General features: G+C 41.2%; 1 protein-coding gene across 3 annotated transcripts in view; it reads left to right on the top strand.

Moving 5' to 3' along the window:
* The window catches only part of CHN2 (chimerin 2), a 311,035-nt gene extending 292,102 nt beyond the window's left edge, over positions 1 to 18,933 (top strand). For all 3 annotated transcript variants that reach the window (XM_072964759.1, XM_072964760.1, XM_006201844.4), the window contains 6 exons: positions 3,650 to 3,734; positions 7,651 to 7,824; positions 11,461 to 11,538; positions 13,768 to 13,905; positions 15,593 to 15,698; positions 18,472 to 18,933. In XM_072964759.1, coding sequence (XP_072820860.1) covers positions 3,650 to 3,734; positions 7,651 to 7,824; positions 11,461 to 11,538; positions 13,768 to 13,905; positions 15,593 to 15,698; positions 18,472 to 18,643 — 753 coding nt within the window. In that variant the 3' untranslated portion in view covers positions 18,644 to 18,933. The remainder of the gene's footprint in view (positions 1 to 3,649; positions 3,735 to 7,650; positions 7,825 to 11,460; positions 11,539 to 13,767; positions 13,906 to 15,592; positions 15,699 to 18,471) is intronic.
* The last annotated feature ends 275 nt before the right edge of the window (positions 18,934 to 19,208 follow it).

The raw sequence follows: 19,208 nt of genomic DNA, 5'->3' as shown, positions 1-19,208 counted from the left end.
CTTTCTTCCAATCATATATTGCATTTCGTTATCTTGTTTTATTATGCTGGCTAAAACTCTGCAGGATAATGTCCAAGAGAAGCATTTGTAGCAGGCAGCCTTATCTTTCTGCTGACTCCAAAGGAAATTATTCTAATGTTTCATCTTTAACTGTAACATTTATTATATGAATATCATAGATATCTTTAATCAGCCATCTTTAGGAAATTTCCCTCTATTCCTAGTATGCTAAGTTCTACTCCTATGAATGGATGTTGAATTTTATTGATTGTTGGTATTCTAATTTTAAAAATGATCATGTGGTCTCTCTCGTTTTGTTATTGTTGTGAATTCTAGTAATATGTCGACTACCTTAAATCCCTGAAATAAACCCTCCTTGGTCATGGCATTGAAATACAATGCTTCATTCAGTAGGATTTTTTTAGGGATTTTTACATTTATTTTCATAATTGAAATTAATGTATAATTTTTACTTTTATATGCTATTCTTGTATGGTTTTTGAACCAGTATTACATTAGCTTCATAAAGTGAATAGTGGAGGGTTTTTTTTTCTCTCTCTTTTTTTTTTCTTTCTGCTCTGTAATAGTCTGTATTAGCCAGAGATTATTTGTTTTTTTAAAAAATCTGATGAAACTTAATAAAATCTTTTGGGATCAGGGACTATTTGAGGGTAGATATTTTACTGCAGATTTAATTATTTAATGAATATCATTGAATTTAGGTTTTTTATATTATTGAGTCATTTTTGATCATTTACATTCTTTTAAAAAGTTATCCATTTTACATAACTTTTAATTTTGTGGGTATAAAGTTAGTATTCTCCATGTTTTTGTTTTATATCATTACTGCATCTGCATTTGTGTCCCCTTTTTTATCTTTTGTGCCTTTTTTCTTGATCAATTGCCTAAGGTTTGCCTATTTTATAAATCCTTTTAAAAATCATCTTTTAGTTTTTTTAATTCTTTTTATTTTTTCTTTCCATTTTATTATAGTCTGCAATAGTCTTTTTTGTTTCTTTGTTTTATGGTTTGAATCTTCCCTGTCATTTTTTCACCCTATTGTTAAGTCTCCTGAAATTAGTCATCATGTTACTGTTTTATAGACAGGCTTGATTAGATTGGCCCATGTTGACCAGTCCTCTTGCTCACCGTGGCTTCCTGAATCCTCTTCTTTACCACTCAGTTCAGTATGCTTCTCACAGAACTATATTATCCCTTAGTGTATCTTTGAGCAAGGCTCTGTGAGTGGAAACTCATTATCCACCTGGTTTCTAAAGCTAGAATCAAGGAGTCATTCTTGATTCATCTCTCCTTCAAAGACCCACATTTATTCTACCATCAGGCCCTTTAAAATCTACCTTCAAACTATATCTCAAATCCCCCCACTCCCCATCTCTGCCTCCAGCATCCTGGCCTTGTTCTCCATCGTTTCTCAACCAGAAACTACTACCTAGTTTTTGAATCTCTTCAGCTCTTAACACTTTCTCATCTATGTTTAACACGGTGGTCAGAATACCTTTTTTTTTTTTTAATTATCTTCCTACTTCAGATCCTCTAAGAACTTCCTGTTCGACCTGGATTAAAACCAAATCCACACTCATTTACTAAAGCCTTCAAGGCCCTGTCCTACCTTCAGTCTCATCCCAATTCCTTTCCCCCTCCTTCTGGTGTTCTGGCCACCCTGGCCTTCCAGTTCCTCAGTCACACCAAGCTCTTTTGCTCCTGCAGGGCCTCCGTAGGTTCCCTCTGCCTGAAATGCTCTCCCCAGGCCCCCCACCAAACTGACTCCTTCTCTTCCTTCAAGCACTTGAGGTCACCTTTCAAAAGAGGACTTCCTGACATCAGGGTAACATCGGGGCCTCTCAAGTCTGTCTAGCAGCAGCCTCACTTTTTCTTTTATAGCCGTTTCCACACTTTTTTTCTGAGATGTATTATTTTACATATTATTTTATTGACCTTGCAATTTCAACAGTATATTGACGATCAACTTTGTTGCCATAATTAACCAGCAATAGTAAAATATTAAGAAACCTTTGATTGCTGAATTTCTAAAATGCTCAGCTTCCAATGGGACATTTTACTGGGGAATTCTTTTAGTGCCACGTTTAAGCTGAGTGGGCCTCTCCATGAGTCATGGCATCTTGGCTCTGCAAGAATGCACGCGCTCCCGCGGAAGGACGTCCTGCATTGCAACAAGGGGTGCTTTGTCATTTCTTACTGTCATTTCTTGCAGCATGATTCTCCACTTTAGTAAAAACCATTCTGAGAAACTTTTTTTTATTGTTTTTCAAAGTAGAAATAGTATAATGGGGGCAGTTTGCATGTGCTAAACTGAAATACCAAGGCGATTATAACTTAGTTTTGCATAGAAACCATGGTCATAAGTTGCTCTTTTTAATTTATTAACTTGCTTACTTTCTCTGCCTTGACAAATCTGTGAATGTTATTAGGAGGGAACCAAGTCTGTTTCATTCATCACTTTATGTACACCCAGTTACCAGCATATATAAAGATCTCAGTGTGTTGTTGTTTTTTTCTTAAGTGGACCTCTGACGGACATCTTCCCAAATTGTGAGCATACTTGTATAGGCCTATACAGGCCTCCCAGTCTTAAAAAATAATATTGTCTGCATGTCTTTAATTTGTGAATGGAGGTTTAAAACTTTGCAAAGCCTTCTATGAGCCACACAGTCTCATCATATTTTAATTTTGTAAAAATTCAAAACCTTTTCGCATATGCCCCCAGTCGACTACCTGCACTTACCACAACCACATTTGCTTTCAAGAAATCCCCTAGCCCAGCTTCTCACAGCTTTCTGGGGCTAGAGAACGTGTATTTTTGTTTTGTTTTTGTTTTATATCATGACTTAATACTTGGTCCTGTCACAGGAGGACCTGTACCTGAATAATTAGAGATAAGACCATCCTTACTGAACGATGTTCAAAATATTTAACAACTGACTTGGGCATCAACCAATAGGCCTGGCACCTTGGGCAACCAGAAGCGACTTTCAGCTTACACACCCACGGGCCACACCAGGGCTTGTGTTGTACAGACGCCTCTCTGGGCAAGGCAATTCTATAAACCCTACTGGTAGCCATCATTTTCAGCTAACTCCCTCACTTTTTAAAATGCCTTTTGTGGAAGTGGCTTAATGCCTTAGAACCTTTTAATTATTCCCATAATCACATCTTATTTATACCTATCTGGATATTTTATAGATGGGGCAACTTTGGTCAAAAGGCCACAGTCACTGAGTTCTACCGTCCAGAACTTGCTGAGCTAAAGGTTATAGCAATCAGTTCAAGCTGTGTTGGATTTGTCCGCACAGCACCTTGTCTGAGGTAGTGAGAGTCTCATTCCTTAGCTGACGGCAAGGCCCTATAATCTTACTGTCTCTCCACATTCCTTTCTGGCTCTGGTTTAGGGCAAGGAGGATCAGTGGAGGATTTTCAAAACTCAGAGCATATCTCTGTTTTCTCCAGGTCTGTTCACGACTCAGCCTCACTGGAAAGAAAAAGCCCAGTGAAGGATGCTCACTCCCACTCAGGCCTTTGTTTCTTGACTTCATCTATTTGTTTCATGTCCAAGGCCACTGGCCTCCAAGTACCTGAATTTTCTGACGTTTTTCTTCTTTTTGGCTCACAGGTCCACACTTTCCGAGGCCCGCACTGGTGTGAATACTGTGCCAACTTCATGTGGGGGCTCATTGCCCAAGGGGTCCGGTGCTCAGGTAGACATGGAACCTCCTTTATCCTTTTCCATTTACATAAAGTGCTACCATGTTGAGCAGGAGGACATCTCTCTACAGCTGGGAAGTAAGCCCAGATTAGCTCGAAAGTCTACCTTTCTGGAAGATTCCAGGCATCTCTGTGCTTAATAGAGAGACTGTTCTGGGTGTTTGCTAGAATGTAAAGGAATATCTCATGTTTATGCAAGAAAAGAAAAAAAATCCAAGCACATATGTATTTTTAGGCACCTACCTGCCACCTGGAATCGGTAGCTGTCCTTAGAAGACAAATAAATCAATCCCAACATAATTGCATAGATAGAAAAGTCACGTTGCTTTCCCATCCCCGTTTTACTACAAAAAAGCAGGGCATACAAATCATAATACTGGTGAGCAAATCAGTAATCATAATCATAATACTGGCGAACATGTACCACATACCAGGCACTGGTATCTCTTCATGCCCTTTTGCCTCACTAGCAAACCTTGGGGAGATGCAATTATTTGCCCCATGAAAAAGATGAAGAAACTGAGGCTTATTTATGATTGATAATTGCCCTTGGCCACATAGTAAGTGGTGCCATATTGATTTGACTCCAGAGCCTGTGCCCAGGATTTTTCTGCCATCAGATTAGCAGTGAAAATACACACCTTGAATTGATATCACAAATTTTCAAAGCACTTTGAAACCCTAGGTGTTTTTCTACCTAGAACTGGACTCACACACCCATTGCAAACAGCACACAACACATCTTATTAAGATACATCTAGCAAAACAGCAAAGAATTGCCAAATTAACTTGTAGCTGGGCTTCCTAATTCATCAGGCCATGCTTTTTCGGGCAAGCAATTCTATGATGTAGCAAGAACAGTCTCCTGTGATACATTAGTTGGGTTTCCACTGACAGCATGATGGATGACTTCCTTGCTGGAGTATGATTTAAAAAAACAATTGTTATGAGCATTTAAAATAAACCAATGATACTACACTAAGATGATCTCTTTCCCCAGAGTACCCATTTTGGTTCACAGGATCGCGGGAACTTAAATCCTTATCTGCCTGGCAAGGCCTGATCACCGCTGGTGATCCCTGGATGGTTGCAGGTGTGCTCGTGTATGTTGGTTAACCCTGCCTGCCTCCATCCCAGATGCATGAGACAAGCAGTAGGTTTGGAGGCAGTGTCTCCAGCGATGCTCCAGACACCCCCAATTACCATAGAGTCACCGAGAGTCACCAAGTATCTCACAGCTCAACCACTGAGCAAAGTGGTAAAATATCTGAATTACCCAGTGGTCATTAATTCAACCTGTCCAGATTATACCTACCAAAAATATCCTTAAGTGTTGCTATTATCCAATTTCAGCTGGAAATTGGTCCAAAGTCAATATTATGAGAACAAAACTCTTGGATTCAGGTTAGCTGTGAACAGCAACTTTCTCTGGGATAAAAGGTTTTGTTTTTTTTTTTTCCTGTGTTTGTTTTTTTTTAACAAAGCATATTCTAAGGCTATATTGTTACTCTCCTCCAGTGACCGCTGTTTAGCCTCATACTTCCTCTCAGCAGCGGGAAAACTGAAAACTGATCATTAAATGTTTGGAAGAGCCATCATTGCCTCTCAACTCTCCATATTTTACATACTTTTAAAATTAACTAGACTTTATTTATAGCATATAGAAATGCATTTGTTTGCAAACACTGAATATTTTTATATTTGTTATAAAACATTCATTTTAGTAAAATATCAGTGTTTAACTGTACATAAACACAGTGTTGCTTCAGACCTTAAAGTGAAGTTTATAAGGAAATTAAAAATAGAATTAGCATATAATCCAGCAACTCCACTTCTGGGCATATTCCCAAAAGAACTGAAAGGAGGCATCGAACAGGTATCTATTCACCCATGTTTATAGCAGCATTATTCACAATAGCCAAAAGGTGGAAACAACCCAAGGGTCCATCAATGGATGAAGCAGTAAACAAAATGTGGTGTGTACATACAATGGAATATTATTCAGCCTGAAATGGAATGTTACTCAGGAAATTCTTTCATGTGCTACAAGATGAATGAGCCTTAAGGACATTATGCTAAGTGAAATCAGCCAGTCACAAAAAAACAGCTACTGTGTGATTCCACCTCTACGAGGTGTCTAAAGTAATCAGATTCATACCCACAGACGGTGGACTGTGCTTACCAGGGGCTAAGGGGAGGAGAGTCTAGGGAGTTATTGTTTAACAGGTACAGAGTTTCAGGTTTGGAAGATGAAAAAAGGTTTGGAGATGGGTGGTGATAGTGGCTGTACACAACATGAAGATACTTAATGCCACTTAAAAATGGTTAAAATGGTGGATTTTATGCATATTTCACCACAATTTTTAAACAATGTTTTAAATGAAGTTTATAATAATTTACAGTTAGTAAAAGTTACTAATGAAATAAGAATAGCTAGGCGGTTATCCTTATATTTTCTGTCCCTGTATTTGCTATTTCTTCTATTTAACTCTCACGTAGTGCTCACCACACTTCAAACTTTACATGTACTAACTTATTTCATCCTCATGATGACCCTTGGAGTAGGTGCTATTATTATCCTCATTTTATGAAAAAGGGTCCAAACAAGAATACCCACCAATTCTATTTAGTTCAGTTCACCGACATTGACATTCACTAAATAGATTGATCAAATGTTATTGAAGTTTACTTGAGCGCTGTTGAATTTCTCATGTTGATAAAGCTAAGATAATTAGAACTGATTTTGTCTTTAGAAGGAAGTTAGAGAAAACTCAGCCAGTGAAATTCTGAAAATTGTCTTTTGATGATTTTATAAAAGTTGAGATCCTCTCAACCACTTGGTGGGGTTACATTGCTTTTATTGTAAAGCAACTGATTACAGTATTCATTATCGTGTGTGTGTATAATATGTATATAAACTATAAAAATATTATCATATGTGTGTATATATAAAATATAAAAATAATATTATTCTTCTCTACACCTAGAAAAACAACCAATTCTGGAAGTTACTTTGAATAGACAGCAAGTCAACTCTGAATATCTTCAGCATTAAATTTTTATTTTTCAGAATGTAGACTGTGCCTTGTTATTGTTAGAGAAATTCCATCAGTGGATACCAACTGCTAATAAGGCTTTTAATGTGTTCATTGAACTTAAAAGCACCTTTTCAGCTTTGGATCTTGATATGAGCTTCATAAATAATTACTCCCATCATCACATTACATGGCATTGTTCTAAATGGTAAACTCTCAGGTACTCCCACCAGTGTCCAGTTGGACAGTATTTCCACTCACAGGTGTCAGAATGAGGCAGGTAGGAAGGAAAATGGCCTACCCCACTGCTCAACAGGGAGGACGGGCGTGGAAAGGATGAGCATCTCTCCAGGAGAGCGAAAGTTGCTAGGGGTCTTGGGACTCTCGGACCAGAGATTAGAGATTCCTGCAGAGAGAGTAACCGTGTCTCCCACAGAAGGAGCGTCACGGGCTTAAGGAGACAACCTAGCAGCCGAAGTCCTAGGTGCCCTTTGTGAGCCCTCACCTGCTCTGGGAATCCAAATCCAAAAGCCCTCATACGGACCCAAGGTTTCCAGTCCCAAAAGGGAAAAAAAAAAAAAAAGCCTGTACAAACAACCTGACTCATTTTACCTAAACTATCTCAGTGAGATATTCTGTCCTCATGGTTTAGTCGCAAAGAAGGCTTTATTGAAAAAAATAGAATTAGAGAAGCTTAGTGAGTAAAGAGAGATTTCATACTCATCTCGTGGACAGTATCACCTCTAAATGGGATGGGTGTTCCAGAGAGATACGGCAAACCCTGGCAGTTTCATTTTTATTCTCGGTAACATATAATTCTGTTGAGCTTCGACAAAAGGGCCGGGGAAGGCTAACGTGGCTTCTCTGTTTACAGACTGTGGATTAAACGTGCACAAGCAGTGTTCCAAGCACGTTCCCAACGACTGCCAACCTGATCTCAAGAGGATCAAGAAAGTGTACTGCTGTGACCTCACGACGCTCGTGAAGGCTCACAACGCTCAGAGACCTATGGTGGTGGACATATGCATTCGGGAAATTGAAGCGAGAGGTTTGGAAAAGACTCATTATAGTGATTTTATTTTTTACTGTTTATTTTTACTGTTGTCAAGGAGGCTCTCTTACAATTGTTAAATTGACTCTCTGCTGTTGACGTTGGGGAGATGGTCGGCACAGGCATACACCACACACACACACATGCTAAATCCAACCAACTACATCAATTTCTGTTTCGTACATAAACCATGCATGTATGCATTTAATACACACTTGCTAAGCGTTTATTATGTGTTAGACACTGAGGATGTAAAAGTCACAGTTCTCACCTTCAAGAAATCCATACCGTAATATGCAGAATTGCGGGCGGGGGCAAATAAGTAAATTCTGTGAATGCTTGTATTCAAAACACCATGGAGCCACAGAGGAAAAACATTTTAATCTTATTTGAGGATAGTTCAGAAAGGGTTTATGGCAGAGGTGAGTTTTAAATCGAGTCTTTAAAAGTGCTCCTATTAAATAAGTAAAGAAATTGTTGGCCAACACATGTATTTTCTACCCTGTAGAAATTCACTCCTGGGATTGGTTCTGTTTATTTCAAAGAGGAAAGTTAAAAGATTAAGAAGATCTATTCAGTGAAAAATTGAGAAGGCAAGGAAGGTGGAGACATTTCAAAGAATAGATTCTTTATATCCTGCTTGAGTCACCTGTCCTTTATTTGGGCTTGCTTTGACCCCTCTTTGGTATCAAAATGTTCAGTGATGTGGTGGACAGAGTCTGGTTGGGAGGAGCTTGGACTGTTGGGTGTAATTTGGATAACTGGAAAGGGTTTTACCATTGTTGACATGCATGTGCCCTGCTATAGTTGGTATCCATTATTGTGTCCAAATTGGCTTAATACATTCTTCAGGTCTTTATGCATTCGCCAACTATCCCATTCTTTCCAAAACAAAACAGAAGAGGATGTTATAGCTTATTATCTTAGACATTTTAGAGATAGGAAATTATTCCCTCTTCATGCAGGATGAAAATTATAGCTACTCTGTTCCCTTAAGACTCGCTCCTTTAATCTCAGATTATAGGAAATGCTCCCTGTCTTTTGACTGCTGTGGCTGTTGGAGCTGAATGGGTGCTTGGGGGTCTGGTGAAGATATTGATTCAGGGGCTGAGCTGGGCAAGAGTCAGGTGCCCTGACTCTGGATAAGTGGCCGGAAGAGTGGCCCTGGGTCCTGCTGTTTAGAGGACTCCGATTTCGGGTCAGATCATCAACCTCTCCGGAGCCTACAATCAGGACTTATGCTTCTCTGGAGAAGCTGGGAGCATCCCGTAGTGATCCTCATCACAGACTACTAAAAGTTCAGGAAAGTTACTACCATGTCTGATGTCTGATGTGTCCACAGGGAGCACAGCACTAAACATGCCTAGGACAAGAGCTAGAATAGCGCAAGTTAGGAATTTATGCCACGAGAGTCACAGAGAAGGGATTGGAGCTCCAGGCATTAGGGGTCTGTGCATGTGAGCAGAACCAGAGAATGGGCTGGAAGAAATCCATGTGACACGTCCATTCCCAGCTTCATTGCCACCACTGCCAATATCTTATCCCATCTTCCACCCATAGCAAATTCCTTATTGTTCTCCAGTTGCTCTTATATGTCCACTTGTTTCTGCATAATGTGGTAGAGTGAAAAGATCATGAACTTGAAATTAGATTCCCAGCCCTTTCTCATACTAGCTATAGTATGGCCTTGAGCAAGTTACTTACTCCATTTCTTCCATATCTATTTCTTCATCTTTAAAGTGAATAGAATCCGTTGTACCTCATAAGGTGGTCGTGAGGCTTAAAATGAGTTGATCTATATAAATGAGTATGTGCAGGGCTCAACATATCAGGCTCAATTCTGTAATTTGTTTGTTTATTTTTTCTTGGAATGACCAGCTCCCCTAACTCCACCTCCAAATCTGTGTGTTTGACCAATGTACTTAACCTACATGTTCCAGTGCTGTCACAGAGACCCCAAATAGTATTGTCTTCAGCAAGATAGAAACCTCTCTTTTCAGCAGCAGTCCAGGGCCAGTGGAGCAGCTCCCCAGGGGCAGAAACCCAGGCCCTGCTGCTTGTTGCTCTGTCATCCTCGTCCTTGAGTGCTACCTCATCTGCACGATCCCAGATGGTTATCACCATCTTATCTGCATTCCAACCAAGAACAAAAGGGCACGCTCTTTCTCTCCAAGTCCATGACCTAGGCACTTCCACTCTCTTTACGTTGGACAGAATTTAATAGCTTCTGCAATGGATGTTGTTCAAAAACCAGAGGTTTCATCATAACAGGGGAAGGGGAGAACTAATGTTGGAAGAGAAGCTAGAAGCCTCTGCTAACTCTGGCAAACTTCATTCCATCCTTCATGACCGCCTTCAAAGGCAGCTCCTCAGTAAGACCTTCTCCATAGCCTCTTCTATCAGAAGGCAGGGTTAGTGTTCACTGCGCCGTGCCCCCGGGTGCCACGGTGTCCTCGCCCCTGCTGCGGTGCAGGTTACAGCTGGACTGAGGCAGGCTTACAGGCACCACCAACTAGAACAGGATGACACCAGGCCTCACTCTGTGCGCCAACTCAGCTGATCAGTAATGACAGCTGTAAGAGTAATAGACAACTCTGTTGAGATGAATGCTGAAGCTGAGTGAGGCTCGGTGGGAGAGGTCAGTTAAGAATGTCTCTGATGGTCACAGGAGACAGGAGGAGCAGTATTTACGCCGTGCATTTGTCTCGGATACAGACCCGATGCCACCCCTCATGTAAGGCAGCTAGTACACGTGAAAAACGGGAGTGTATGTTAGTTGTCAAGGGTTTGACAGCGCGTCCTGCGGCGGCAGTGGAAGCTAGTTACTTGCTCATTTATTATTACTGCAGCTGTAGTTTGCAAGCAGCTAGTTTTTGACATACAAGGTCTGGAATCTTGTCCTCTATCCCTTCTGATATGTTGGGGACTGGGCTCAGCCTTAAGACGTATCTTAACAAATCAGTATAAGATTTAGGAGCAGAACCCACATCTTTTTGTTAGCCTACATATACAGTGATCAAGTTTCCAGAATCATTTATTTGAATTTTATTTTCCTGCATCTGTTTGTACGATCATTTATTTGACCGTGTAACCATTAAGTCAATCAGATTTAGTTAAACGTTTAACATATTGTCATGTTTATGATTAAACAGAAAAGGCTATAGAATTTGGACAGTTCCAATAAAATCAGGAGAATATGTACCACACACGCATACGTGGGTGTGCACCTAGCACAGTGCTACGTGTGGTATGGCACAGGGATTAAGATGATGCTGGAGAGAAAGCAGGTGGCTGCCTGAAACACTGAAACTGCATCCAGCAGTCAGATGAACAAAGAAAGCAGGAGACCATGGTTGATGAGAATCTTAAACATGGGTTCACTTCGCAAAGCCAGGCAGAAAGAAGAGCAGATCGCTGAGGTCCCCACTGCCACACAAGCCAATGAAGACAGACTTGCATGGAAACTGAGATGGACAAGTTCAAGTTCTGACGTGACAGTGTGTAATATATATGAGCACTGGCTATATTTGCTCATTTCCTGATAGCACACAGTGTAGATAGGAAATTAGATTCTTTCTTAGATGTTTCGGGAAGTAAAAGTTAAAATTTATCTGTCTCTTTCTTTTTTAACAGGATTAAAGTCAGAAGGCCTTTATAGAGTCTCTGGGTTCACTGAACACATTGAAGATGTTAAAATGGCATTTGACAGAGGTAGGTTTGCACTTTCTTAAGTGCCAAATGACTTATCCTTAGCACCCTGTCTTTTGGAACCAGATTTTATTCATAGTGGGAGTGGGGTTTTAGAGCTACTGAGGGCTGTTCTTTAGGAAGCCAAGGAGTAATGGTTTACAAGTATCATAGTTCTCTGCTCCTCTGGGGAAGGTGTTTCTTTAAAAGTCATGGACAATTGACAATATGGGGAAGTGAATTTAAAATACTACTTAAATGATCAAACAGCATTTGGTGCCATTAAGATTCTTGACTTGGTTGCCCAACATTTATTTATGGTCAGTCCACGTGGCACCCGGGTACCTTCAGCCTCCATCTCAGGATCCCACTGACTCTTCTCCCAAAGCTCCAAAGAAGAGAGCATAGGGATGAGGGGGACCCCCCGCACAAGGATGTAACTCCTTTTGTTCTTTATGCCTGTGCCATGTGTCCTCTAGGCCATGTTCTCTCTTAGGCCAGATACCATGAGCCAACTTGGGAACTTGTTAAAAATACAGATCACCAGGGCCTATCCTGGGGACTCATTCAGGAAGCTGGGTGAGCTCAAGAATCTGTACCTCTGTTGAAAAATCCAAATAACTCTGGTACAGCCAGTCAGGAGATAAAGCCTGCAGCCTACTAGACAGACAGACCCACCGCTCTGTAGAGCAGTAGATGAGGTCTCTGCGATTTAGCTGCCCTGTCTGTTCAGGCTCGTGGTCAGTTCCTCCTCTCTGCATACTTTATACCTCAGCAATGTTGAAATACTCCCTACATCTTTTTATGAACAAGGACCTGGGCTCACGTTGCTCTGTCTATCTTGAATGTGTTCACATCTCTGCCTGGAAAGCACCTCTTTCATGAATCCTCCCCGACCACTCCAAGCTGACCTAAGACTTCCATTTCCTTTTCCTCTGTCCTTCCACGTAGCAATCTTCTCATTGTCTAGTCATTGTTGAGTTGCATGCCTGACTCCCAATCGGACTAGAGTTATCTGAAGGGAGTACAGTTGACCCTCTGTATCTGTGGGTTCCACGTCCTTAAAGTCAACCAATCATGCATCAAAAATTTTTTTTAAATTCCAGAAAGTTACAAAAAGCAAAACTTGAATTTGTCACATACTGGCAGCTGTTTACATAGCATTTACATTGTATTACCATTATCTCCCTATCATTTACACTATATTAAGTAGTATAAGTAATCTAGAGATGATTTAAAGTGTATGGGAGGATGTGCATAGGTTACATACAAATACTAAGCCATTTTATGTAAGGGACTTGAGCATTTGTGGATTTTGGTATCCAAGTGATGGGGGGTTCCTGGAACCAGTCCTCCATGGATACTGAGGGACAACTGTATGTCTTTTCTTCTGCGATCTACTAGGGCTTAACAGTGCCTGGCACATGATAAATTCCCAATAAATGTTTATTAAATACGTAAATAACAGGATCATATGGCATATCTGCCATACTCTTACTGTTTTCGGTACATTAGCAGCTTTTTACATCCTCAGAACCAAATTTGCTTCAGCTCTTCATATAAAAGAAAATGCTAACAGCCCCTATATGATTGAAACATATTTTTATCCAAAAAATTTTATAGACTGTGACCAATTAAATTGGACTGATATTTACAAATAGTAAAACAAAAGTCAAAAATGTCTTCAGAATGATTGTAAAAAAATAGTAAGAAATACAATATTATCTATACATGATGGAAGGTTAAAGTTTCCCAGATTAAATTCCTAAGGACTGGGGGAAGAATAACCAAGTTAAAAGAAACATCTACAAGCCTGAAAGAGACAATTGAAACTAGAGATATTCAGCCATTATTGGATGTATGCGATCTTCAAATCCAAGTCCAAAGAATACTCTCTAAAAGCTTCTTGATTTTTATTTCAGAATAGATTGTTACTCCATTATGAACCTTTGTGTCTAGAATATAAATTACTGTGCTAGATTTCTGTTTAGCAAATTACCAGGGGCTGGGACCCAAAGAACTATTTTAAGTCTATTTTACCACCCTTTTGGCTGCACTTACCCTCAGACCCAAAATCCCTCTTACCAAACTTCTTTTTGTTCCTTCCTGCATCTCGGTGTTACTAGAAGCCAAAGTAGTCAGCTGAGACTTGTAAGGGAGCATTCATTGTTGGATCTTTTTTTCTTTCTGGGCATGCTTTAACTCGGTGAAATAAGGTCCTAATTAGGAACTGGATCAATGATTGTTTTTCAGATGGTGAAAAGGCAGATATATCTGCCAACATCTATCCAGACATAAACATCATCACTGGAGCCCTTAAACTGTATTTCAGAGACTTACCCATTCCCGTCATCACCTATGATACCTATTCCAAATTTATAGAAGCAGCAAGTAAGTATTGAGAACTAATTTTTTACTGGCACCAAATTTTTAAGTGCAATGCTTTTGACTGCAAGAAAATTAAAACTCAGACCTGATGAAGTTATTGCATGAGGACCTGCTTTGCCAAGTGAGGGCACAATGGTACAGTTCATAGAAAACCAGGCATCGTTCACCAGCAGAGTTGAACCAGCGTTAAGCCAGCTCTACTCATCTGAAGCTGGATGCCAGGCAGCTCTGTCTCTCCCCATCATTCCTCCTTTGCTGGGAACCAGCACAGTCAGGCCTACTCGGTTATGTGCTGGAAGCAGAATGCTTCTGTAGTAAACAATCAGATGTTCTTCAATGGGGACTGTATAGATTCATTCTTTCATCTATTAGGCAGAATCCCATTGCTGATGAATTGAAGTCATACCCCAAATTTTACACATTGATGCTGTTCAAAATTAGTAGTATGCCAAGAATATATTGTGTCAAGTACTAGAATTGGAATTCTCACTATCTCCTAGTTTAATCTTCTCATCTACCTGATGAGGCAAATACTCTAGTCCCATTTTACAGAGAAGGAAAGCTGAGGCTTACAGAGCTGAGCTCACAGATCCAGGAATGGAACATCAGCGTCGGTTTTCCATCAGCCCTCAGTTGCTCATTCAGGGTTTGGCACTTGGGTCACTGAGGTCAGGAGAGAGGACCACAGTGTATGGCGGGGTGGAGGGGGTGGTGGGGCTGAGCTGCACTACACTTTGTCCGGCAACATAGTGAAGAATGGAGATTCAGATGCTAGAATGCATCTAGTGAGGTCAAGCACACTTTGAGGAAGTTTTTATAAAAAAATATAATCTTTAAAGGTATGTGTTGCTAAATATAGTAATGAGATGCCTGACGGGGAGAGATGTGGGCCAGATGGGATTAGCACAAGATACACCTTCCAGATGAGCTGCAGCCCTCCTCCCTGGTGAGAGCAGTCTTTCCTGGGTCCTGGTGATCTTGGGGGAGAAAGTTCTGGCAGCAGGGTACCCTCTGCCCCAGAGAGAGTGACTAGGAGAGCTTTCTTTGAGCAGCTGCCAATACCTATCAGAGTCCTGGAAAGCAGAAGCAGGCGTGCTTCCTCCCATTGTTAATGTGCCTAGTATCTACTTCCTAACCTGGACGGCACTCTGGGGTCACCCATGCCGACATTTGGGTGAAAAGTGCCATCACTGCAGACCAAGTTGGCTGGCTCACCTGCAGTGCCTTTGCATTGTAAAGTGTATTCAGTTAGGAAAACCTGCCAGGGAAAGACTTATTAGACAACTTCAAGAGGATGCTGCCAAGTATAGTCCAGTTTAAGTTAAAGCTGGTGATAGTGACATTTCTAGCAAACCCAGCATTCAGAAGATGGGCAAAGCACAAGTCCGTGCACATGCCTCCAGTAAGCATGTGTGGGACTGCAGATTCCTGGAAGGCAGGGACCATGTGCAGCCTCCTGCTGCAGCCAGTGGGCATTCAACATGCCTGTGGTTCCAGCCTCAAACCCTTTCTGGAATAAGGCAAGACACAAACAAATCGATTACTTGAAGTGAAATATTACCCAAAATTGCATGAACTTATTAGACTTCCCCTTCACCTGTAGCTAGAACAGACCAAACTTCTTGTTACTTCTCTGAAAACTTGAATGTCTCAGCACTGCACTAATATTCACTCTCTGTGATCTTCACAGAAATCTCCAATGCAGATGAGAGGCTGGAAGCAGTCCACGAAGTGCTGATGCTGCTGCCTCCTGCGCACTATGAGACCCTCCGATACCTGATGATCCACCTCAAGAAGTAAGCTGACACCTCCTCTGGCACCGCCTGGGCACCGCCTCGGCACACCCTATCTGCCCCGGGGCAGTGAGTACATTAGGAAGAGTTCACAAACTTCCTCTCCAACCCACCAAGTGGATACATCCCCCTTTAGAGTGAACTAGGCTGCCTTCTCCAGGCCAGCCCCGTTTATAACTGCTAGCACACTCACTTTGTGGCAGGGACTCCTCCACGCACTTGAGGTGTGTTATCTCTATGAGGTACTCTTAGGGGCCTCATGTTACAGATAATATTGCTGAAGCTTATAGAAGTTAAGTAACTGATGCAAAGAGGTGAAGTAAAGCAGGAATTGAAATCCAGTCTGACCCAGAACCCATATTCTATCTTAACTATTGGTCTACACTGCCTTTATATCTGCATCTTCCTCGCACACAAGCCTTGTACTCTGTGTTCTGTTCTTCCTCCTCCTGTCACACCAGTCCCAGACTCCCCCATCCCCACCCTGATCTCTTGTTTTACCTGATGTATTAGTTATCTATCACTGAGTAACAAATTGCCCCAAAACTTAGTAGCTAAAAACAACAGACATTTATTATTACACAGTCTTTGTGATCAGGAATCCAGATGTGGGTTTGTTGGGTGCCTCCGGGCCAAGGTTTATAAGGAGGTTGCTGTCAAACTGAGGGCCGGGATACAGTCTTATCTGAAGGTTCGAGTGAGGGAGCATCCACTTCCAAGCCCACACTCATGGTTCTGGCAGGATTCAGTTCCTCGCAGGCTATTGGACTGGAGGCCGCACTCTCTTGCTGACTGTTTCTGGAGGCCACCCTCAGTTCCCTGCCATATGAGCCTCCCCATGGGCAGCTCCCCAGGTAGCAGTTGGCTTCCCTTATAGCGAGCAAGCAAGAACACCCACGGTGAAAGACAGTCCTCCTGTAACCTAACCTCAGAAGTGACATCCCATCGCTTTTGCTGTACTCTGTTTGTTAGCAGCAAGTCACTAGGTCCAGCCCATGCTCTAGGAGAAAGGATCACAAAAGGGTATGAATTCCAGGATCACTGGGGGCCATCTCAGAGGGTGCCTGCCACAGAGGGCTGCACACCGGGCTGTCTGTGTGAGAGCATGTGAGACTGATGGAGGTGGGTGTTTACACAATACTGGAGCCTCTGGTTCCAGACTCTTTTCCTTAAACCACGGATCTCTTTCCTTCCCCATACTTGTATAATGAGGTCCATGAGTTGGTCTTTGAGATGTTGGAGGCATCGAGGCACTTCTGTGTGCCTTCGTCTGTGTTTTTGGAAGATATATGGCAACAGTCCATTCTTAGATAAAATAAACCAAAAATTTTCTGTACTGACCAATTTACAGATCCATTCAGTAAGTGAAAGAAAGCAGGTTGAGAATACTGCAGAAACACCAAGGCATTGAGGTTTTTATTTTTTTATAAGGTAGAAACCTTATAAAACATATAAATACTGTTGCTTATTCAAGGTAATCAGAGATGTAACATTTAGCTCAGAAGGTTCCCATTTTAACTTATTGAATTTCAGAGTACAGTAATTTTTGGATTAAAAAATAGACTTAAATGTTAGCCCAGCTTTTAATTAGCTTTATTTCTTTTGGTGTCCAATTGTTATACTTTGGAAGGCAAAGTAACGTTTTCAGGCAAAATGCTAACATGTCCCAGTTGAATCTTAAATGCCGATTACTTAGTATTTTTATTATGGAGGGCTTGCTCACCATCTTAGTTGGTCAGGTGTGGTGCCTGACTTAATGAGAGGTTGTGACCAGTTTGATAGCAAAGAATGTCCTCTTTCTACCTCCCTCTTAGCTTTGCAACATGAAAATCATGCAAGTTGAGCTGACCTTCCTGCAATAATGCTAAATGGCTAGTCTTAATTAGCTTCGAGAGAATAGACACGAAGGGATGATCTCCTGTGCAAAACCTAAACATATGTTAGTCCTATTTTGTTCTTCTTTGGAGAAGGTACTCCCTTTTAGATCTGTTTTGAACATCCTAGAACCTAAATTCCTTCAAGCAAGAATCTGGGAGATTATCTTTTTATTCTACTAGAAAGGTATTAAGCCAACTTTGAAGTTCATTCTTAAAGGCTTTGCAGTTCTTATCTGGATGTTGAAATGATGATTTTTGAATTCCAACAATAATTACTGCTCCAGACCTCATCCCGTGGGAACTAGAAGTAATGTCAACTGCTTTCCCCTTTGGCCACATTCCAGCTATTCCCCAGTCCCGTGATGATGGCTTGGCTATTCCTAAACTCGTAGCAGCCCCATCTTCCACGTGACCTTTCTCCTCGGGCACTAGCCCTGCCAGCAGACAGGGAATCTGCCCTCTGCCTCCCGGCTTGTCAGCATACAGACCAGCAGAAAGCGACAGGAGGGAGGAAAAAAAAAAAAAACTTGCATACACGCCTAGACTAAAATCTGAATGCACTCTGGACCACCTAATAATCTACTGCCCCTTCAAACCAATGATGTTCCCTGAGTGAGAGTTCCACATTTATTTAGTGAGAAGGATTGATTTTATAATTTTGAAAACTCTGCCTATACCAGATTCACTTAGCAGTTCACGTCCCCTGGCTGAAAGCTATGCCAACAGTCTAATAAAAAAAAAAAATCAGAAAATTACCTTTTAAAAAATACTTTTCTGTAATACTAATTCTCAGTTTTCTTTGGAAAATTCCCAAACCGGAGACGTTCTTGGGGTACATAATCAGTACACCAATCCACCAGCAAGCCCGTGTAAGGTCTCTGTGTATGTTTGTCTTGCAGGGTGACTCTGAATGAAAAGGACAATTTAATGAATGCTGAAAATCTGGGGATCGTGTTCGGGCCCACTCTGATGAGGCCCCCTGAGGACAGCACCCTCACCACCCTCCATGACATGCGGTACCAAAAGCTGATTGTGCAGATTTTAATAGAAAACGAAGATGTTCTGTTTTAAGCCACCAGGGAAATGAACTGAATGGCCCCAGCCCCATCTAAAGCTGATAAGGCTAAAGAAATAAAACCATTTCTTACACTTGATCTGTTTTCCAAACAAGTGACAGAATTTCCTGGACCGCAGTGGACTGCCAGGTCGGCTGCTGTGTCTCATAGACACTGGCCCCTCGAAGGGAGAACAGCAGAGATGCGGGTGAGAAAAAGCCCTCGCCTCTGGTCTTTGCCGTGCCTCGTATGTCTGTCTGTTTTGCTGGAAGAGTGATTAATAAATCTTTCTTTAACTTATTAAAACAAAATGTAGACCTTTAAACTTCAGTCTTATCAGTAATAAAAGGGAACTTAATTCATAGAGGTACTTGATACAGTTACACATTTTCCACTTACAAAAAAGAAAAGACAATTCTATATGTTAAATGTTAAATGAAACTTATATTGTAAAATGTATCTTTATTTTAGCTGCAAGAATGTTACTTTATTTTAGCATATAGAACTCAATGCAGTGCATTGATTATTACCCTGTGTACCTTGTCCTGCCTTCTTGCTGTGATCCCTGAAAAAGTTTACCA

This window comes from Vicugna pacos, chromosome 7 (genome assembly GCF_048564905.1).
Source record: "Vicugna pacos chromosome 7, VicPac4, whole genome shotgun sequence".
NCBI lineage: Eukaryota > Metazoa > Chordata > Mammalia > Artiodactyla > Camelidae > Vicugna > Vicugna pacos.
The sequence above is the reverse complement of the archived record's forward strand: the minus strand, read 5'-3'. Positions and strand labels throughout refer to the sequence as shown.